This window comes from Ranitomeya variabilis, chromosome 7 (genome assembly GCF_051348905.1).
Source record: "Ranitomeya variabilis isolate aRanVar5 chromosome 7, aRanVar5.hap1, whole genome shotgun sequence".
NCBI classification, from domain to species: domain Eukaryota; kingdom Metazoa; phylum Chordata; class Amphibia; order Anura; family Dendrobatidae; genus Ranitomeya; species Ranitomeya variabilis.
The window spans coordinates 202,867,915-202,891,853 of record NC_135238.1 but is presented as its reverse complement, the minus strand read 5'-3'; the positions used below and the strand labels follow the sequence as shown (position 1 = coordinate 202,891,853).

At 44.9% G+C, this 23,939-nt stretch overlaps 1 protein-coding gene across 3 annotated transcripts in view; it reads left to right on the top strand.

Moving 5' to 3' along the window:
- The window catches only part of MAP3K20 (mitogen-activated protein kinase kinase kinase 20), a 204,536-nt gene that overhangs the window by 69,205 nt on the left and 111,392 nt on the right, over window positions 1–23,939 (top strand). For all 3 annotated transcript variants that reach the window (XM_077272676.1, XM_077272677.1, XM_077272679.1), the window contains exon 4: window positions 8,536–8,637. In XM_077272676.1, the coding sequence (XP_077128791.1) occupies window positions 8,536–8,637 (102 nt within the window). The remainder of the gene's footprint in view (window positions 1–8,535; window positions 8,638–23,939) is intronic.

The following is a 23,939-nucleotide window of genomic DNA, read 5'->3' as shown; positions in this document are numbered from 1 at the left end:
GTTTGAGTCCCCACGGCTGCATGTCTCACGGCTGTTATACAGCTGCAACACATGTGGAGGTTGCCTCACAAACAGGCAATCCCTGCAAGTGTTGTTTCCGTGGAACAGCTGCGAGACGTGCAGCCGTGGGGACTAGAACGCATTATTCAAGCACACCGAAGACGCTAGGTTAGCACCCGAGCATACTCAGATAACACCTTATTATGAGCATGTTCGCTCATCATTAGTTTCAACCACATAAAGTGATGCATGAGAAAACACCTTGCTCAATAAAGCAGAGGTGTAAAATGCAAAAAATGTATAATACGTGGATTGATCTGGTCAAGGAAAAATCTTCCAAAGAGGTTTGGGGATTGCTGCCACTGTTTTCATATTCATATGTATTGAAATTGAAATTTAGTGAAAGTTAAAAACTGTATAAAGTCCCCTTATTATTTCACATAACTCCGATGACAGTAACATGACTGCAGCGATGTGACTAAAAGTGGAAGGTCAGCCTCAGTGCAGATGACATGATCATATAAAAATGACAATCCCTTTAAGTACTCTCTCCTGCTGTGACCAAGTGATCCCTGTCAGGCAGAGCATTGATGAACGCTGTGACAGCTGGAGAGTCAATACAAGATAAAGACGCCAAGAATATACAAAGGAATTTCTAGGAGTTCATTTTTAGGTTCTAACAAGTTCCACCTTGAGGAAATTGGGTAATTTTTACAGGTCTTTTTGGTGACATTTTTTTAAAAAAATTACTGACAATTATACTTGGGTTTTTTCCCCCAGTTGAGAAAAACTACAAGAAAATGCCATACCTACAACATGTTGCTTTTTGAAAATGAAAAAATGCCAGTGACCCCAAAATGCTATAAAAAGTGCCACAGACGAAACCTCTGTCTACATAGCCTGCTTAGCACTTTACTGTACACTTCATAGCTGCAGCATTAGGCAGTAGTTCACACGATGCATTCAAAATGCATTTTTTACTCAGTTTTCTAAAAAATAATATAAATGTAGAAATGTTACTGACTTTTTGGAAAATTGCAGCAAAAAACCCCAAACAAAACGAATCGGGAACGCATAATATGGACATGGTCTTATCTAAGAAGAAAATAAACGCTGTAAAAAACACCACCAACTGGTCTTAGGGCTTGTTAACATGTTAGTTGTAGAGATTAATTTCCCATACATGTATATAAAATAGATTTTTAGAAACATCTGCAGCAAATCTGCTGATTGAATAAACCCTAATAAGGCCATGTTAAGGTACACTTCGTGGACTCTCTATGCCATCAGTCTGGATGTGTAGCACAGACCGGAGGTATTGGTGTGGTGAGGTACAACTGAGCTAGATATGATGGACGGCTCATGGAGCAGCGTGGAACAGTAGAGCTGGAAATGCTGTGCAGCTCCTGTAGCAGCATGGAACAGTAGGGCTGGAAATGCTGGGCAGCACCTGGAGCAGCATGGAACAGTAGGACTGAAAATGCTGGGCAGCACCTGTAGCAGCATGGAACAGTAGGGCTGGAAATGCTGGGCAGCACCTGTAGCAGCATGGAACAGTAGGGCTGGAAATGCTGGGCAGCACCTGGAGCAGCATGGAACAGTAGGACTGGAAATGCTGGGCAGCACCTGTAGCAGCATGGAACAGTAGGGCTGGAAATGCTGGGCATCACCTGTAGCAGCATGGAACAGTAGGGCTGGAAATGCTGGCCAGCACCTGCAGCAGCATGGAACAGTAGGGCTGAAAATGCTGTGCAGCTCCTGTAGCAGCATAGAACAGTAGGACTGGAAATGCTGTGCAGCACCTGTAGCAGCATGGAACAGTAGGGCTGGAAATGCTGTGCAGCACCTGTAGCGGGAAGGAACAGTAGGGCTGGAAATGCTGGGCAGCACCTGCAGCAGCATGGAACAGTAGAGCTGGAAATGCTGTGCAGCACCTGTAGCAGCATGGAACTGTAGGGCTGGAAATGCTGGACAGCACCTGTAGCAGCATGGAACAGTAGGGCTGGAAATACAGGGCAGCACCTGTAGCAGCATGGAACAGTAGGGCTGGAAATGCTGGGCAGCACCTGTAGCAGCATGGAACTGTAGGGCTGGAAATGCTGGACAGCACCTGTAGCAGCATGGAACAGTAGGGCTGGAAATGCTGGGCAGCACCTGTAGCACCATGGAACAGTAGGGCTGGAAATGCTGGGCAGCACCTGTAGCAGCATGGAACAGTAGGGCTGGAAATGCTGGGCAGCATCTGTAGCAGCATGGAACAGTAGGGCTGGAAATGCTGGACAGCACCTGCAGCAGCATGGAACAGTAGAGCTGGAAATGCTGTGCAGCACCTGTAGCAGCATGGAACTGTAGGGCTGGAAATGCTGGACAGCACCTGTAGCAGCATGGAACAGTAGGGCTGGAAATGCTGGGCAGCATCTATAGCAGCATGGAACAGTAGGGCTGGAAATGCTGGGCAGCTCCTGGAGCAGCATGGAACAGTAGAGCTGGAAATGCTGTGCAGCACCTGTAGCAGCATGGAAGTAGGGCTGGAAATGCTGGACAGCACCTGTAGCAGCATGGAACAGTAGGGCTGGAAATGCTGGGCAGCACCTGTAGCAGCATGGAACAGTAGGGCTGGGAATGCTGGGCAGCACCTGTAGCAGCATGGAAGTAGGGCTGGAAATGCTGGACAGCACCTGTAGCAGCATGGAACAGTAGGGCTGGAAATGCTGGGCAGCACCTGTAGCAGCATGGAACAGTAGGGCTGGGAATGCTGGGCAGCACCTGTAGCAGCATGGAACAGTAGGGCTGGAAATGCTGGGCAGCACCTGTAGCAGCATGGAACAGTAGGGCTGGAAATGCTGGACAGCACCTGTAGCAGCATGGAACAGTAGGGCTGGAAATGCTGGGCAGCACCTGTAGCAGCATGGAACAGTAGGGCTGGAAATGCTGGGCAGCTCCTGGAGCAGCATGGAACAGTAGAGCTAGAAATGCTGTGCAGCACCTGTAGCAGCATGGAACTGTAGGGCTGGAAATGCTGGACAGCACCTGTAGCAGCATGGAACAGTAGGGCTTGAAATGCTGGGCAGCACCTGGAGCAGCATGGAACAGTAGGGCTGGAAATGCTGTGCAGCACCTGTAGCAGCATGGAACAGTAGGGCTGGAAATGCTGTGCAGCACCCGTAGCAACATGGAACAGTAGGGCTGGAAATGCTGTTCAGCACCTGTAGCAGCATGGAACAGTAGGGCTGGAAATGCTGTGCAGCACCAAAAACAGAATGAAACAGTAGAGCTGGAAATTCTGGTCAGCACCTGCAGCAGCATGGAGAAGTAGAGCTGGAAATACTGGGCAGCACCTGCAGCATAATGGAACAGTAGAGCTGGAAATGCTGGGCAGCGCATGGAGCAGCGTGGAATATTAGAGCTGGAAATTCTGGGCAGCACCTGCAGCAGCACGGAGAAGTAGAGCTGGAAATACTGGGCAGCTCCTGGAGCAGCATGGAACAGTAGAGCTGCATGTGGTGGATAGCACACTTGACGTTTAATACAGCAGAGCCCAGTTTGATAGCTTAGCAACAGGCCACCTAACTTTGCTTATTTATTTATTTCTCTGAGATCATAGTTGAAGTAGCCATCTTGGTCCTTTGTCTTTATTATTGTTTTTCCCATTTTTTGGCTAAACAGCTTAACATCTTCTGCGTAGACAAAGGGAGCAACTAACTTAGAATGGTGATCAGGGTTGTAAACTTGACCTTTTTTTTCTTTTTTCTAGACAGCCTATGAAAAAATCATGAACAGAGCATTTACAGACACATTGGAAAACCATGATAAATCATTAAGATTATATGTGAAACATGTCTACAGCCCATAATTCTGGTATGAAGAGATCAGCTACATTAAGGCTATGTGCACACGTTGTGGATTTCCTGCGGATCCACAGCGTTTCTTTCCGCGCGGAAACGCTGCAGATCCGCAAGTGATTTACAGTACAATGTAAATCAATGGGGAAAAAAATGCTGTGCTAATGGTGAACTGAAAACGCAGCAGATTCAAAAAAAGGACCATGTCAATTCTTTTTGCGGATCTGCAGCGTTTCTGCACCCATTGACTTGCATTGATTCTGTCAAATCTGCAGCAAAACCGCAGGATCTGCGGTTTTTCTGCAGAGTTGGGTGCGAGAAATGCTGCAGATCGGGAGGGGGAAGAGTGTGTGGGCGGAGACTGTGTGTGTGTGTGGGGAAGATGTGCGTGTCTGTGTGCGGGTGTTTGTGTGTGTCTGCGGGGCTGTGTGTGTGTGCAGGGTTCGCGGGGCTGTGCGGGGATCGCGGGGATGTGCGGTGATCGCGGGGGTCTGCGGGGATCGCGGGGCTCTGCGGGGATCACGGGGCTGTGCGGCGATCGCAGTGGTCTGCAGGGATCGCGGGGCTGTGCGGAGATTGCGGGGCTGTGCGGCGATCGAGGGGGTCTGTGGGGATCGCGGGGCTGTGTGTGTCTGTGCGTGGGTTTGTGCGGGGCTGTGTGTGTGTGGGTCTGTATGTAGGCAGGCATCGTCCGATGGGACTACTAGTCCCATCTGGCTATGCCTGCTACAGTCACAGGTAGCCGGATGATGGGACAGTATAGTCCCTTCAAAAACAAATACACACATATACAGAACATACAACATACAAAATACAGTGCATACAACATACAGAACATACAACATACAGTACATACATACAGAACATAACATACAGTACATACATACAGTACATACAACATACAGTACATACATGCAGAACATACAACATACAGTACATGCATACAGTACATACAACATACAGTACATACATACAGAACATACAACATACAGTACATACATACAGTACATACAACATACAGAACATGCAACATACAGTACATACATACAGAACATACAACATACAGTACATACAACATATAGAACATACAACATACAGTACATACATACAGAACATACAACATGCATACAGTACATACAACATACAGAACATACAACATGCATACAGTACATACAACATACAGTACATACATACAGTACATACAACATACATATAGACATACAGTACATACATACAGTTCATGCAGTACATGCAACATAGAGTACATACTCACCATCACCTTGATCCCCAAAGCCATTGCTCACCTGTAAAAAATATTAAAATAAACAATATATTCTCTGATCCGCAGAAATCCAATTAATACGAGTGTCCCGTGGAGAGCTGCCACATCAGCTGATGCGACCGCTCTCCAGGGGCTCTAAGATACAATGACGGAAGGTATCATTCCGCACTGTATCCCTCCGCCGCTGTGAGAAATAGTTCTTACTCTCACTTGCGGCACTGCTGTGTGGGAAAATTCCCACGCAGCTTTGCCATAAAGTGAGATCCTGAGCTACAGTAACCTCTTCAGTGATGCACTGCAGGAGCCATTGTCTCCTGTCAGTGTGTCACTGGAGGCCCTATAGAGCAGTGACATCACCCGATGTCACTGTTCTATAGGGGAGATCGTCGTGGGACACTCGTTATTAATTGGGCTGCGTCGGACAGGGAGTATACGGTTGGTTTATTATTTTTAATTTTTTTGCAGGCGATCGAGTATGGTAAGTGTGGTGAAATTAAGAATATTAAAATACTTTTTTCTGGCTGTGTCTTTTTTTTAATTGTTTAACTACTATAGGATTAATAATGGATAGGTGTCTTATTGACGCCTCTCCATTATTAACTGGGCTTAATGTCACCTTACAATACAAAGGTGACATTAACCCCTTATTACCCCATATCCCACTGCTACAAGGGAGTGGGAAGAGAGGGGCTAAGTGCTGGCATCTTACAGATGCGCCATTTCTGGGGTGGCTGGGAGCTGGTATTTGTCGCCGGGGGTGGGGGGACAATAACCATGGCCCCTCTCTAGGCTATGAATATCAGCCCGCATCTGTCTGCGTAGCCTTTCTGGCTACAAAATATAGGGGGACCTCATGTCATTTTTTGGGGAGGTCCCCCTATTTTAATAGCCAGTAAAGGCTATGCAGATATTCATAGCCTGGGAAGATCCATGAGTATTACCCCATTCCCAGGCTACAAATATAATGCCCCCAGCCGTCGGCTTTCCCCCTCTGGCGCAGAAAATTGCGCGGGAACCCACGCCTTTTTTCCCCCCATTTTTTTAAAATAAAACATACAATATTATTCATTAATAAACATCGGCCTTGCTATCATGTATCTATGAATATATCTATAGAGATAGATATGGATATATTTATAGATAGACAGATATCTATGGTATATCTATATCGATATAAAATATCTAAATTTTTTTTTTTTACAGACAGGGCAAAAAAGTAACCAGTTTTTACAGACTGTCCCGGGATTTCCGGGTGGTTGGCAATCCTGCTGGAGTTTCATATGCCAATCTGAAACAACAAATCCATTATGCTAAGGTCCATCAATGTTATTGAGATACATTTGGTGCATCTTGGGCTATCAGTGCACCACAAAGCTACGTCAGCTACGAGCAACCGTAGGTTTCTGCTAAAATGTATGCCAATTTGTACTGTACTTTATAGAAAAGGCAGTGGTTGGCTATTCCCCTTCCCAATAAGTCCTGCCTAGATTTTTGGGAAAAGTTGGAAAGAGTCTCATAACATTTAAAAAAAATGACAAAGCAGCAATGTAAGCCAAATTTAGCATTTTTTTTCTGCCAGAAATTTTGTACTTAATAAATCTTCCACACACCCCCATGGAAAGGCAATAAATAGCTTTTCTTCAGTCACCACTTGGAAGAGTTCAGCAACTATATTAGTACAAACTTGTTAATACTTGCAAAAAGGAGTAAAAAAACAATCCTTTCTATATATTTTTCAGTGCTGGTTAAGAACAAAAATCTGATTGCTTTTCGATGGAAACTATTAAAATATTACTGTTCTTTGCAGTCCGATCTGTGTACAGAATACACTGTTTAACTACTCATTAAATTGATTTTTCAATATTCATTCTGCTTTCCAAAAGTAAAGTGAAATTACCTTTGATGGCTCGTCTGCAACCATGTGTAGTACACATATACTGGACAATTCTGGGACTGGTCCAGAATATACAACGTATCAAATTTACTGCTTGCTGGGATTATTAAATTGTTTTTATTGAAGACTTGGCAACTGGTCATGAAAGACGACTTCTCAAACATGAGTTGTCAGAAATAGTAACAAAATGAAGATTCCTTCATATCCAAAAGTCATCTCTAATTTTTTTGTGAAGATTGTGTTTCTCCTTATTCTATGCTTCTTTGTCAGCTTTCCAGGCAACTTACCATAAGTCTTTGTTCATATCTGCACTGGAAACTCCATTTGGAGCCTTTTTATAGCAAATTCTACCAAAATACTGGACAAAATAGTGTAACAAGACCCAGAAACCCAACTGGCTTCATTACAGTCGGTAAGACCATTTAGGTAGCTCTCGTTTCTGTCTCATGATGGAGCCGCAACTACGGAAATCGCAGAGTACCACCTAATAGAACCTGTCCTAGCGTGCAGGCTTGTCCACCCCGTATCCTGGTTCTCCTGTCTTGTTCCAGACTTGTCAGCCACTACTGGTAGGTGAAGTAGTCCAGCAAAGGTAGCAGGACGGGTGCTCACGAAACAATGAGGTTGTTTTAGACCAGTCTTTCCCAAACTTCAGTGCTCACATCCCCCAACAAGTCATGTTTTCAGGATTTCCTTAGTATTCCACAGGTGAGAAAATTCATGATGCCTTGATGATACTTCTATCACATGTGTAATACTAAGGAAATCCTGAAAGCCTGACATGTTAGGAGCTGTAAGGACTGGAGGTTTGGAAACACTGTTTTAGACTAAACATCAAATTGGACAGAAAAACAATAATTTAACTCGACAGGCAAGAATTTGCAAGCTCTCTTACATAGTGGATCTTCTCAGGATCCATACAAAATAAGTGTCCATTCTAATGTTTAGGGGCGGCTAAAGATTTTATTATGTGCTCTTCATACTTTGTGAGTGAAATCATTATTATGGGTATTTTGTGCCCTTGCTAAGTTCTAACAATTTTTTCTCTAAATGATCTTCTGTCAAATCATAAAAAAAAAAAAAGATATGGAAAGGTGATGAATATGATTACTAGGAGTTTGGCTAGTGAGACCCCCAGGAGCATTTGGGACCCTAAGTCCTTTACATAAATAGAGCAGTAGTGAGCATGTGCGACCACAGCTTAATTCACTGCCTATGGTAGTGGTGGTCCCACATGCATATTATAGTTCTAGTCACACTTACAGCTTGGGGTCCCTGATTTTTTACATTAGTGGGGGGTCTGAGCATTCGGAACTCCAATGATCGTACATTTATCCTGCATCTTATGAATACCGTGTTTATGGTACAACCCCTTTCAAGAAACTTTGACATGTTCTTTGTAAAGATGTAAGGCTGACAAGGAGGCATTAGACGATAAGGTAATTTGTCAAAAGTAGATACATAAGATTATCTGTAATCTTTTTGTTTTCTCTGAAATTGCTCTCCTCTCATTTCAGAATATGCTGGTGGTGGATCTTTATACGACTACATCAATAGCAACAGAAGTGAAGACATGGACATGGAACACATTATGGCTTGGGCAACTGACGTTGCTAAAGGTAACAGATGAAACAATTCATTTTCGTTCATGTGCTAAGTTTTAACTGCTTTTACAATAATCACCACAGATCACTGGCCTGTGAGCAAAAAGATTTGCAGGACAATGGTCCATAGTCCAGATTTATGTTCCATGGCATCTCAGGTAGGGTCGTGCAAACCTCCTCATCCAGCACTTGAATATTGGTGTCCTTAACGCCTCTTCTCGTTACTAAGCCCCCAAGATGTCATGATGTGGACACTGGACTAGGGTTCTACAAATCTTTTTGCTCAACTCTAGGGGTAACTGTCAGATTTGTGTAGCTCCAACGGTTGGGAACCATGCTGATGAACAGGAGTTGGATGGCGTGCAGGTCGCACTTGCTTCCTTCCTCTCGATTTAAGTCTACAGATCTGAAGACATTAACTGGGCAGAGTCCAGTATTTTGGCCTTTAAGGAAATGGAAAGGTATAATTACACAGCTTCCAGTCAGATAAATGGCTGACTATGCACGTCATGGTTGTATCATCCTTCTGAGTGGGAACAACCATATTTTGAGGCTCCTTCTCCTGACTAGCAGTGATGGCTTCCCCCTTTATTTCTTTAGATCCCTGTTTGATGTGGTGTTCAACGCATTACAATTTCCATGATTTCTAGTCCTTCCATGTTATGATAGCAAGGTGTTACTGTGACTATCCAATTTCTAGAATGAATAATCTGAGAAACTTCTACCATGGTACTAGTTGGTTTCCAAAGTAGCAAATTGAGAATATTTTCTCTGTGTATATTTTAGTTTTATTACTCAAGGTTGAGTTTATATATTGTATTACACCGTGTATTGTTTTAGCTTAGTACTATTTTTGGGAGACTTTTGACTGTAGAGAAACGGCTTCTCTGTGTTGTCTGTTCGTGCCAATAGTTGAGCTTATTTCATAGTGTTGCCCTTTGTCTGACTTTTCTAAAACAAACAAATGAAAGGCTTGTTCTTCCTCAATTTCCTGAAAAGAAAATGTCTGTATATAGAAAGTGTGTGTGTTTGAAGTTTTAATGTTCCCTTTCCATGGAAATACTACACACTGTACCTGAATACCAGACTATTCATTTATCTGGACTGGAACCATTATGTTCTAGAACACGGATGTCAAACTCAAATACACAGAGAGCCAAAAACTTGGACAAAGTCGCGGGCCAACCTTGATATTTATTTAAAAAAAAATGTCTACAATTGATGAAGTTTTTCCTTATCATGAAATATAATTATGAAACATGGAAACAAATTTAAGGTTGCATTTTTTTCGTGGGACAATGGGCCCTGCATAGTCCTCCATACAGATTAATGGGCCCCACATAGTCCTCCATACAGTATAATGGCCCAATATAGTCCTCCATACAATATAATGGCCCCACATAATCCTCCATATATAGTATAATGGCCCCACATAGCCCTTCATACAGTATAATGTCCCCACATAATGATGGGCCCCATATAGTCCTCCATACAGTATAATGGCCTCACATAGTACTTCATACAATTATATCATATAATTATAATGTCACCACATAGTTATGGGCTGATGGGAGTTGCTTCTTCCTGGTTGAAATGGGCGACAAGAAAGGGGTTTTCATATCTTGAACTTTTATGGCATACCCACAAGTGTGATAGATGTAAGTCCTATCCCTGGGACCTGCATCTATTGTGATAATATGGACCTGTCTCTTGATGATAGGAATGGATAGGTGGCCGCATATGCGCAAATCTCCAATCCACTTGACTGTAAAATGTTAGCAGATGAAGGGAACAAACCAAACAAATAATTCCATTTTCTGAATCAATAGGAGTGAATGGGGTAGTTTAATGCTTTAGTTTGCATTTGTGTTGGGGGAACCAAAATTAGATTTTAACCTCTTGGACAATTAATCTCTGCATGTCACTATGATATATCACAAGTTACTAATATATGCAAGATATTATTAGTGCACTGATGTAATAATATCTCCTATAATGAAAGGCAATACATGTACACAGAATTCTATAGGTAAAAATAACTGAAGGTAAATTTTCCATGCTAACAGTAGATTGCTTTGGCTTTCTATTACACCCACTGTGCGCTCCTATTTCATAAGCTGAGCACTTTTCAGCTATCTTCTGAGTGATCTGTGGGGTCTCAAAACTAGTGATGAGCGAGTATACTCTTTGCTCGGGTTTTCCAGAGCATGCTCGGGTGACCTCCGAGTATTTGTTAGTGTTCGGAGATGAAGTTTTCATCACCTCAGCTGAATGATTTACAGCTATTAGCCAGGCTGAGTACATGTGGGGGTTGCTAGAGAGTCATCACATGTAATCAAGCTGGCTAATAGCTGTAAATCATTCAGCTGCGATGCTGAAAACTTAATCTCCGAACACTAACAAATACTCGGAGATCACCCGAGCGTGCTCTGGAAAACCCGAGCAACGAGTATACTCGCTCATCACTACTCAGAACCAATCCATAGGCAGGTAAATTTTCAGAAAAATATAAAAAATATGTGAAATGTTTACTTTCTCTTTGAAGAGGACCTATCACCAGTTTTATTATGTGAAATTGGCTACATTATGGAATAAAGATGATAGAGATGAAAAAAAGTTGGTTTTATTTTTTAATTTATTATCGCCGTTGCCAAAAGATTTGCTTCTAAAGTTTAGGCTATAAATTATGATAAGCCAACATGTGCAGAGTACAGCAGAGCTGAGTGTCATTACGAACACCTCCAGTTTTCATCTCAAAGCAGTGAGTGTGGGGGAAGGAGGACACAGATAAGCTGAATATCATTACAAACACCTCCATCTTTTACCTCAGGACAATCAGTGTTGAGGATGGGAGTACAGCAGAACTGACAGCACTAAGAAGAGAGCTGCAGCTGCAATAGGTGTTTGTAATGACAGTCAACTCAGCTGTACACCCTTCCCACAATGACTGCAGTAAAATTAAATCTGGATGTGTTTGTAATGACTCTCAGCTCTGCTGTACGCTACACAGTAGCTGCATAGATCAGGGCTAAAAACAGAATTGTCCATCATCACATTTCACAGGAGAAGGGATGTTCTTCTAACCATGTGGGGAAGTTTAATTTTATTCTTTTTACGATACCTTCAGCTTATGATTGGTCAATGTTACTTACGCAGGGGCAAAAGTAACTGACCAATTCAGCTTCTCATAAATTATAACCTAAACTCGAAAAGACAATATCTCTGCAACATAGAGAAGTAAAAATAAATAAAATGTAACACAATACATCAGGTCCTTGAGTCATGTACCACCTCCACAGTTCCTGCAGTAGGTGTAACACGATACATCGGGTCCTTGAGTCATAAACCATGTCCACAGTTAATGCAGTAGGCGTAACACAATACATCAGGTCCTTGAGTCATGTACCACTTCCACATTACCTGCATTAGGCGTAACACAATACATCTTGTCCTTGAGTCATGTGCCACGTTCACAGTTCCTGCAGCAGGCGTTACACAGTATATCAGGTCCTTGAGTCATGTACCACCTCCACAGTTCCTGCAGTAGGTGTAACACAATGCATCAGGTCCTTGAGTCATGTACCACCTCCACAGTTCCTGCAGTAGGCATAACACAATACATCAAGTCCTTGAGTCATGTTCCACCTCCACAGTTCCTGCATTAGGCAGAGCACAATACATCAGGTCCTTGAGTCATGTACCACCTCCACAGTTCCTATAGTAGGCATAACACAATTCATCAGGTCCTTGAGTCACGTACCACCTCCACGGGTCCTGCAGTAGGCATAACACAATACGTCAAGTCCTTGAGTCATGTACCACCTCCACAGTTCCTGCAGTAGGCATAACACAATACATCAGGTTCTTGAGTCATGTCCTACTTCCACATTACCTGCAGTAGGCGTAACACAATACATCAGGTCCTTGGGTCATGTACCACCTCCACAGCTCCTGCAGTAGGCTTAACACAGTGCATCAGGTCCTTAAGTCATGTACCACTTCCACAGGTCCTGCAGTAGGCATAACACAATACATCAGGTCATTGAGTCATGTACCACCTCCACATTACCTGCAGTAGGCGTAACACAATATATCAGGTCCTTGAGTCATGTACAACCTCCACATTTCCTGCAGTAGGCGTAACACAATACATAAAGTCCTTGAGTCATGTACCACCTCCACAGGTCCTGCAGTAGACGTAACACAATACATCAGGTCCTTGAGTCATGTACCACCTCCACAGTTCCTGCAGTAGGCATAACACAATACATCAGGTTCTTGAGTCATGTACCAAGTCCACAGTTCCTGCAGTAGGTGTAACACAATACATCAGGTCCTTGAGTCATGTACCACCTCCACAGGTCCTGCAGTAGACGTAACACAATACATCAGGTCCTTGAGTCATGTACCACCTCCACAGTTCCTGCAGTAGGCATAACACAATACATCAGGTTCTTGAGTCATGTACCAAGTCCACAGTTCCTGCAGTAGGCGTAACACAATACATCAGGTCCTTGAGTCATGTACCACTTCCACATTACCTGCAGTAGGCGTAACATAATACATCAGGTCCTTGAGTCCTTTACCACCTCCACAGTTCCCGCAGCAGGCGTAACACAATATATCTGGTCCCTGAGTCATGTACCACCTCCACAGTTCCTGCAGTAGGTGCAACACAATACATCAGGTCCTTGAGTCATGTACCACCTCCACAGTTCCTGCAGTAGGTGCAACACAACACATCAGGTCCTTGAGTCATGTACCACCTCCACAGGTCCTGCAGTAGGCGTAACACAATACATCAGGTCCTTGAGTCATGTACCACCTCCTCAGCTCCTGCAGTAGGCGTAGCACAATACATCAGGTCCTTGAGTCATGTACCACCTCCACAGGTCCTGCAGTAGGCATAACAATACATCAGGTCCTTGAGTTAGGTATCATCTCAACATTACCTGCAGTAGGCGTAACACAATATATCAAATCCTTAAGTCATGTACCACCTCCACAGTTCCTGCAGTAGGTGTAACACAATACATAAAGTCCTTGAGTCATGTACCACCTCCACAGATCCTGCAGTAGACGTAACACAATACACAGGTCCTTGAGCCATGTACCACCTCCACAGTTCCTGCAGTAGGCGTAACACAATACATCAGGTTCTTGAGTCATGTACCACGTCCACAGTTCCTGCAGTAGGCGTAACAATACATCAGGTCCTTGAGTCATGTACCACCTCCACAGTTCCTGCAGTAGGTGTAACACGATACATCGGGTCCTTGAGTCATATACCATGTCCACAGTTAATGCAGTAGGCGTAACACAATACATCAGGTCCTTGAGTCATGTACCACTTCCACATTACCTGCATTAGGCGTAACACAATACATCAGGTCCTTGAGTCATGTGCCACGTTCACAGTTCCTGCAGCAGGCGTTACACAGTATATCAGGTCCTTGAGTCATGTACCACCTCCACAGTTCCTGCAGTAGGTGTAACACAATGCATCAGGTCCTTGAGTCATGTACCACCTCCACAGTTCCTGCAGTAGGCATAACACAATACATCAAGTCCTTGAGTCATGTTCCACCTCCACAGTTCCTGCATTAGGCAGAGCACAATACATCAGGTCCTTGAGTCATGTACCACCTCCACAGTTCCTATAGTAGGCATAACACAATTCATCAGGTCCTTGAGTCACGTACCACCTCCACGGGTCCTGCAGTAGGCATAACACAATACGTCAAGTCCTTGAGTCATGTACCACCTCCACAGTTCCTGCAGTAGGCATAACACACTACATCAGGTTCTTGAGTCATGTCCTACTTCCACATTACCTGCAGTAGGCGTAACACAATACATCAGGTCCTTGAGTCATGTACCACCTCCACAGCTCCTGCAGTAGGCTTAACACAGTGCATCAGGTCCTTAAGTCATGTACCACTTCCACAGGTCCTGCAGTAGGCATAACACAATACATCAGGTCATTGAGTCATGTACCACCTCCACATTACCTGCAGTAGGCGTAACACAATATATCAGGTCCTTGAGTCATGTACAACCTCCACATTTCCTGCAGTAGGCGTAACACAATACATAAAGTCCTTGAGTCATGTACCACCTCCACAGGTCCTGCAGTAGACGTAACACAATACATCAGGTCCTTGAGTCATGTACCACCTCCACAGTTCCTGCAGTAGGCATAACACAATACATCAGGTTCTTGAGTCATGTACCAAGTCCACAGTTCCTGCAGTAGGCGTAACACAATACATCAGGTCCTTGAGTCATGTACCACTTCCACATTACCTGCAGTAGGCGTAACATAATACATCAGGTCCTTGAGTCCTTTACCACCTCCACAGTTCCCGCAGCAGGCGTAACACAATATATCTGGTCCTTGAGTCATGTACCACCTCCACAGTTCCTGCAGTAGGTGCAACACAATACATCAGGTCCTTGAGTCATGTACCACCTCCACAGTTCCTGCAGTAGGTGCAACACAACACATCAGGTCCTTGAGTCATGTACCACCTCCACAGGTCCTGCAGTAGGCGTAACACAATACATCAGGTCCTTGAGTCATGTACCACCTCCTCAGCTCCTGCAGTAGGCGTAGCACAATACATCAGGTCCTTGAGTCATGTACCACCTCCACAGGTCCTGCAGTAGGCATAACAATACATCAGGTCCTTGAGTTAGGTATCATCTCAACATTACCTGCAGTAGGCGTAACACAATATATCAAATCCTTAAGTCATGTACCACCTCCACAGTTCCTGCAGTAGGTGTAACACAATACATAAAGTCCTTGAGTCATGTACCACCTCCACAGATCCTGCAGTAGACGTAACACAATACACAGGTCCTTGAGCCATGTACCACCTCCACAGTTCCTGCAGTAGGCGTAACACAATACATCAGGTTCTTGAGTCATGTACCATGTCCACAGTTCCTGCAGTAGGCGTAACAATACATCAGGTCCTTGAGTCATGTACCACTTTCACATTACCTGCAGTAGGCGTAACGCAATACATCAGGTCCTTGAGTCCTGTACCACCTCCACAGTTCCTGCAGCAGGCGTAACACAATATATCAGGTCCTTGAGTCATGTACCACCTCCACAGTTCCTGCTGTAGGTGTAACACAATACATCAGGTCCTTGAGTCATGTACCACCTCCACAGGTCCTGCAGTAGGCGTAACACAATACATCAAGTCCTTGAGTCATGTACCACCTCCACAGTTCCTGCATTAGGCATAGCACAATACATCAGGTCCTTGAGTCATGTACTACCACATTACCTGCAGTAGGCGTAACACAATACATCAGGTCCTTGAGTCATGTACCACCTCCACAGCTCCTGCAGTAGGCGGAGCACAATATATCAGGTCCTTGAGTCATGAACCACCTCCACAGGTCCTGCAGTAAGCATAACACAATACATCAGGTCCTTGAGTCATGTACCATCTTCACATTACCTGCAGTAGGAATAACACAATATATCAGGTCCTTGACTCATGTACCACCTCCACAGGTCCTGCAGTAGTTGTAACACAATACATCAAGTCCTTGAGTCATGTACCACCTCCACAGTTCCTGCATTAGGCATAGCATGATATATCAGGTCCTTGAGTCATGTACTACCTCCACATTACCTGCAGTAGACGTAACACAATACACACGTCCTTGAGTCATGTACCACCTCCACAGTTCCTGCAGTAGGCGTAACACAATACATCAGGTTCTTGAGTCATGTACCACCTCCACAGTTCCTGCAGCAGGCGTAACACAATATATCAGGTCCTTGAGTCATGTACCACCTCCACAGTTCCTGCTGTAGGTGTAACACAATACATCAGGTCCTTGAGTCATGTACCACCTCCACAGTTCCTGCAGTAGTTGTAACACAATATATCAGGTCCTTGAGTCATGTACCACCTCCACAGGTCCTGCAGTAGGCGTAACACAATACATCAAGTCTGTTATGGTTCTCAATGGCAAGAGAACATAGCCCCAGCAAACATAAGAACTAGCTCTTGGAAGGATGGAAACTAAACTGACCATGAACTAAACCTGCCGCACAACTAACAGTAGCCGGGTAGCGTAGCCTGCGTTTTATCCCTAGACGCCCAGCGCCGGCCGGAGGACTAACTAATCCTGGCAGAGGAAAATATAGTCCTGGCTCACCTCTAGAGAAAATTCCCCGAAAGGCAGACAGAGGCCCCCACAAATATTGGCGGTGATTTTAGATGAAATGACAAACGTAGTATGAAAATAGGTTTAGCAAAATTGAGGTCCGCTTACTAAATAGCAGGAAGACAGAAAGGACACTTTCATGGTCAGCTAAAAACACTATCAAAACACCATCCTGAAATTACTTTAAGACTCTAGTATTAACTCATAACATCAGAGTGGCAATTTCAGATCACAAGAGCTTTCCAGACACAGAAACGAAACTACAGCTGTGAACTGGAACAAAATGCAAAAACAAACAAGGACTAAAGTCCAACTTAGCTGGAAGTTGTCTAGCAGCAGGAACATGCACAGAAAGGCTTCTGATTACAATGTTGACCGGCATGGAAGTGACAGAGGAGCAAGGTTAAATAGCGACTCCCACATCCTGATGGGAACAGGTGAACAGAGGGGATGATGCACACCAGATCAATTCCACCAGTGGCCACCGGGGGAGCCCAAAATCCAATTTCACAACAGTACCCCCCCCTCAAGGAGGGGGCACCGAACCCTCACCAGAACCACCAGGGCGATCAGGATGAGCCCTATGAAAGGCACGGACCAAATCGGAGGCATGAACATCAGAGGCAGTCACCCAAGAATTATCCTCCTGACCGTATCCCTTCCATTTGACCAGATACTGGAGTTTCCATCTGGAAACACGGGAGTCCAAGATTTTTTCCACAACGTACTCCAACTCGCCCTCAACCAACACCGGAGCAGGAGGCTCAACGGAAGGCACAACCGGTACCTCATACCTGCGCAATAATGACCGATGAAAAACATTATGAATAGAAAAAGATGCAGGGAGGTCCAAACGGAAGGACACAGGGTTAAGAATCTCCAATATCTTGTACGGGCCGATGAACCGAGGCTTAAACTTGGGAGAAGAAACCCTCATAGGGACAAAACGAGAAGACAACCACACCAAGTCCCCAACACAAAGCCGAGGACCAACCCGACGCCGGCGGTTGGCAAAAAGCTGAGTCTTCTCCTGGGACAACTTCAAATTGTCCACTACCTGCCCCCAAATCTGATGCAACCTCTCCACCACAGCATCCACTCCAGGACAATCCGAAGATTCCACCTGACCAGAAGAAAATCGAGGATGAAACCCCGAATTACAGAAAAAGGGAGACACCAAGGTGGCAGAGCTGGCCCGATTATTGAGGGCAAACTCCGCTAAAGGCAAAAAAGCAACCCAATCATCCTGATCTGCAGACACAAAACACCTCAAATATGTCTCCAAGGTCTGATTCGTCCGCTCGGTCTGGCCATTAGTCTGAGGATGGAAAGCAGACGAGAAAGACAAATCTATGCCCATCCTAGCACAGAATGCTCGCCAAAATCTAGACACGAATTGGGTACCTCTGTCAGAAACGATATTCTCCGGAATACCATGCAAACGGACCACATTTTGAAAAAACAGAGGAACCAACTCGGAAGAAGAAGGCAACTTAGGCAGGGGAACCAAATGGACCATCTTAGAGAAACGATCACACACCACCCAGATGACAGACATCTTCTGAGAAACAGGAAGATCCGAAATAAAATCCATCGAGATGTGCGTCCAGGGCCTCTTCGGGATAGGCAAGGGCAACAACAATCCACTAGCCCGAGAACAACAAGGCTTGGCCCGAGCACAAACGTCACAAGACTGCACGAAGCCTCGCACATCTCGAGACAGGGAAGGCCACCAGAAGGACCTTGCCACCAAATCCCTGGTACCAAAGATTCCAGGATGACCTGCCAACGCAGAAGAATGAACCTCAGAAATGACTTTACTGGTCCAATCATCAGGAACAAACAGTCTACCAGGTGGGCAACGATCAGGTCTATCCGCCTGAAACTCCTGCAAGGCCCGCCGCAGGTCTGGAGAAACGGCAGACAATATCATTCCATCCTTAAGGATACCTGTAGGTTCAGAATTACCAGGGGAGTCAGGCTCAAAACTCCTAGAAAGGGCATCCGCCTTAACATTCTTAGAACCCGGCAGGTAGGACACCACAAAATTAAACCGAGAGAAAAACAACGACCAGCGCGCCTGTCTAGGATTCAGGCGTCTGGCGGACTCAAGATAAATTAGATTTTTGTGGTCAGTCAATACCACCACCTGATGTCTAGCCCCCTCAAGCCAATGACGCCACTCCTCAAAAGCCCACTTCATGGCCAAAAGCTCCCGATTCCCAACATCATAATTCCGCTCGGCGGGCGAAAATTTACGTGAGAAAAAAGCACAAGGTCTCATCACGGAGCAATCGGAACTTCTCTGCGACAAAACCGCCCCAGCTCCGATTTCAGAAGCGTCGACCTCAACCTGAAAAGGAAGAGCAACATCAGGCTGACGCAGCACAGGGGCGGAAGAAAAGCGGCGCTTAAGCTCCCGAAAGGCCTCCACAGCAGCAGGGGACCAATCAGCAACATCAGCACCCTTCTTAGTAAAATCAGTCAATGGTCTAACAACATCAGAAAAACCAGCAATAAATCGACGATAAAAGTTAGCAAAGCCCAAAAATTTCTGAAGACTCTTAAGAGAAGAGGGTTGCGTCCAATCACAAATAGCCTGAACCTTGACAGGATCCATCTCGATGGAAGAGGGGGAAAAAATATATCCCAAAAAGGAAATCTTTTGAACCCCAAAAACGCACTTAGAACCCTTCACACACAAGGAATTAGACCGCAAAACCTGAAAAACCCTCCTGACCTGCTGGACATGAGAGTCCCAGTCATCCGAAAAAATCAAAATATCATCCAGATACACAATCATAAATTTATCCAAATAATCACGGAAAATGTCATGCATAAAGGACTGAAAGACTGAAGGGGCATTTGAAAGACCAAAAGGCATCACCAAATACTCAAAGTGGCCCTCGGGCGTATTAAATGCGGTTTTCCACTCATCCCCCTGCTTAATTCGCACCAAATTATACGCCCCACGGAGATCTATCTTAGAGAACCACTTGGCCCCCTTTATGCGAGCAAACAAATCAGTCAGCAGTGGCAACGGATATTGATATTTAACCGTGATCTTATTCAAAAGCCGATAATCAATGCACGGCCTCAAAGAGCCATCTTTCTTAGCCACAAAGAAAAAACCGGCTCCTAAGGGAGATGACGAAGGACGAATATGTCCCTTTTCCAAGGACTCCTTTATATATTCTCGCATAGCAGCATGTTCAGGCACAGACAGATTAAATAAACGACCCTTAGGGTATTTACTACCCGGAATCAAATCTATGGCACAATCGCACTCCCGGTGCGGAGGTAATGAACCAAGCTTAGGTTCTTCAAAAACGTCACGATATTCAGTCAAGAATTCAGGAATCTCAGAGGGAATAGATGATGAAATGGAAACCACAGGTACGTCCCCATGCGTCCCCTTACATCCCCAGCTTAACACAGACATAGCTTTCCAGTCAAGGACTGGGTTATGAGATTGCAGCCATGGCAATCCAAGCACCAACACATCATGTAGGTTATACAGCACAAGAAAGCGAATAATCTCCTGGTGATCCGGATTAATCCGCATAGTTACTTGTGTCCAGTATTGTGGTTTATTGCTAGCCAATGGGGTGGAGTCAATCCCCTTCAGGGGTATAGGAGTTTCAAGAGGCTCCAAATCATACCCACAGCGTTTGGCAAAGGACCAATCCATAAGACTCAAAGCGGCGCCAGAGTCGACATAGGCATCCGCGGTAATAGATGATAAAGAACAAATCAGGGTCACAGACAGAATAAACCTAGACTGTAAAGTGCCAAATGAAACAGACTTATCAAGCTTCTTAGTACGCTTAGAGCATGCTGATATAACATGAGTTGAATCACCGCAATAGAAGCACAACCCATTTTTTCGTCTAAAATTCTGCCGTTCACTTCTGGACAGAATTCTATCACATTGCATACTCTCCGGCGTCTTCTCAGTAGACACCGCCAAATGGTGCACAGGTTTGCGCTCCCGCAGACGCCTATCGATCTGGATAGCCATTGTCATGGACTCATTCAGACCCGCAGGCACAGGGAACCCCACCATAACATCTTTAATGGCATCAGAGAGACCCTCTCTGAAATTCGCCGCCAGGGCGCACTCATTCCACTGAGTAAGCACAGCCCATTTACGGAATTTCTGGCAGTATATTTCAGCTTCGTCTTGCCCCTGAGATAGGGACATCAAGGCCTTTTCCGCTTGAAGTTCTAACTGAGGTTCCTCATAAAGCAACCCCAAGGCCAGAAAAAACGCATCCACATTGAGCAACGCAGGATCCCCTGGAGCCAATGCAAAAGCCCAATCCTGAGGGTCGCCCCGGAGCAAGGAAATCACAATCCTGACCTGCTGAGCAGGATCTCCAGCAGAGCGAGATTTCAGGGACAAAAACAACCTGCAATTATTTTTGAAATTTTGAAAGCAAGATCTATTCCCCGAGAAAAATTCAGGCAAAGGAATTCTAGGTTCAGATATAGGAACATGAACAACAAAATCTTGTAAATTTTGAACTTTCGTGGTAAGATTATTCAAACCTGCAGCTAAACTCTGAATATCCATTTAAACAGGTGAACACAGAGCCATTCCAGGATTAGAAGGAGAGAGAGAAAGGCTGCAACATAGGCAGACTTGCAAGAGATTCAATTACAAGCACACTCAGAACTGAGGAAAAAAAGAAAAAAAAAAAAAATCTTCAGCAGACTTCTCTTTTCTCTCCTTTCTCTGTTAATTAATTTAACCCTTTTAGGGCCGGTCAAACTGTTATGGTTCTCAATGGCAAGAGAACATAGCCCCAGCAAACATAAGAACTAGCTCTTGGAAGGATGGAAACTAAACTGACCATGAACTAAACCTGCCGCACAACTAACAGTAGCTGGGTAGCGTAGCCTGCGTTTTATCCCTAGACGCCCAGCGCCGGCCGGAGGACTAACTAATCCTGGCAGAGGAAAATATAGTCCTGGCTCACCTCTAGAGAAAATTCCCCGAAAGGCAGACAGAGGCCCCCACAAATATTGGCGGTGATTTTAGATGAAATGACAAACGTAGTATGAAAATAGGTTTAGCAAAATTGAGGTCCGCTTACTAAATAGCAGGAAGACAGAAAGGACACTTTCATGGTCAGCTAAAAACACTATCAAAACACCATCCTGAAATTACTTTAAGACTCTAGTATTAACTCATAACATCAGAGTGGCAATTTCAGATCACAAGAGCTTTCCAGACACAGAAACGAAACTACAGCTGTGAACTGGAACAAAATGCAAAAACAAACAAGGACTAAAGTCCAACTTAGCTGGAAGTTGTCTAGCAGCAGGAACATGCACAGAAAGGCTTCTGATTACAATGTTGACCGGCATGGAAGTGACAGAGGAGCAAGGTTAAATAGCGACTCCCACATCCTGATGGGAACAGGTGAACAGAGGGGATGATGCACACCAGATCAATTCCACCAGTGGCCACCGGGGGAGCCCAAAATCCAATTTCACAACACAAGTCCTTGAGTCATGTACCACCTCCACAGCTCCTGCAGTAGGCGGAGCACAATATATCAGGTCCTTGAGTCATGAACCACCTCCACAGGTCCTGCAGTAAGCATAACACAATACATCAGGTCCTTGAGTCATGTACCATCTTCACATTACCTGCAGTAGGAATAACACAATATATCAGGTCCTTGACTCATGTACCACCTCCACAGGTCCTGCAGTAGTTGTAACACAATACATCAAGTCCTTGAGTCATGTACCACCTCCACAGTTCCTGCATTAGGCATAGCATGATATATCAGGTCCTTGAGTCATGTACTACCTCCACATTACCTGCAGTAGACGTAACACAATACACACGTCCTTGAGTCATGTACCACCTCCACAGTTCCTGCAGTAGGCGTAACACAATACATCAGGTTCTTGAGTCATGTACCACCTCCACAGTTCCTGCAGCAGGCGTAACACAATATATCAGGTCCTTGAGTCATGTACCACCTCCACAGTTCCTGCTGTAGGTGTAACACAATACATCAGGTCCTTGAGTCATGTACCACCTCCACAGTTCCTGCAGTAGTTGTAACACAATATATCAGGTCCTTGAGTCATGTACCACCTCCACAGGTCCTGCAGTAGGCGTAACACAATACATCAAGTCCTTGAGTCATGTACCACCTCCACAGTTCCTGCATTAGGCATAGCACAATACATCAGGTCCTTGAGTCATGTACTACCACATTACCTGCAGTAGGCGTAACACAATACATCAGGTCCTTGAGTCATGTACCACCTCCACAGTTCCTGCAGTAGGCGTAGCACAATACATCAGGTCCTTGAGTCATGAACCACCTCCACAGGTCCTGCAGTAAGCATAACACAATACATCAGGTCCTTGAGTCATGTACCATCTTCACATTACCTGCAGTAGGCATAACACAATACATCAGGTCCTTGAGTCATGTACCATCTTCACATTACCTGCAGTAGGAATAACACAATATATCAGGTCCTTGACTCATGTACCACCTCCACAGGTCCTGCAGTAGTCATAACACAATACATCAAGTCCTTGAGTCATGTACCACCTCCACAGTTCCTGCATTAGGCATAGCATGATATATCAGGTCCTTGAGTCATGTACTACCTCCACATTACCTGCAGTAGGCGTAACACAATACATCAGGTCCTTGAGTCATGTACCACCTCCACAGGTCCTGCAGTAGGCGTAACACATTACATCAAGTCCTTGAGCCATGTACCACCTCCACAGGTCCTGCAGTAGACGTAACACAATACATCAAGTCCTTGAGTCATGTACCACCTCCACAGGTCCTGCAGTAGGCGTAACACATTACATCAAGTCCTTGAGCCATGTACCACCTCCACAGGTCCTGCAGTAGACGTAACACAATACATCAGGTCCTTGAGTCATGTACCACCTCCACAGGTCCTGCAGTAGGCGTAACACAATACATCAGGTCCTTGAGTCATGTACCACCTCCACAGTTCCTGCAGTAGATGTAACACAATACATCAGTTCCTCGAGTCATGCACTGCCCTTGTAATACAGTTTATCGCTATATCAGGTTTGCTCTAATGGTGGATCTTTGTGGCTCTTG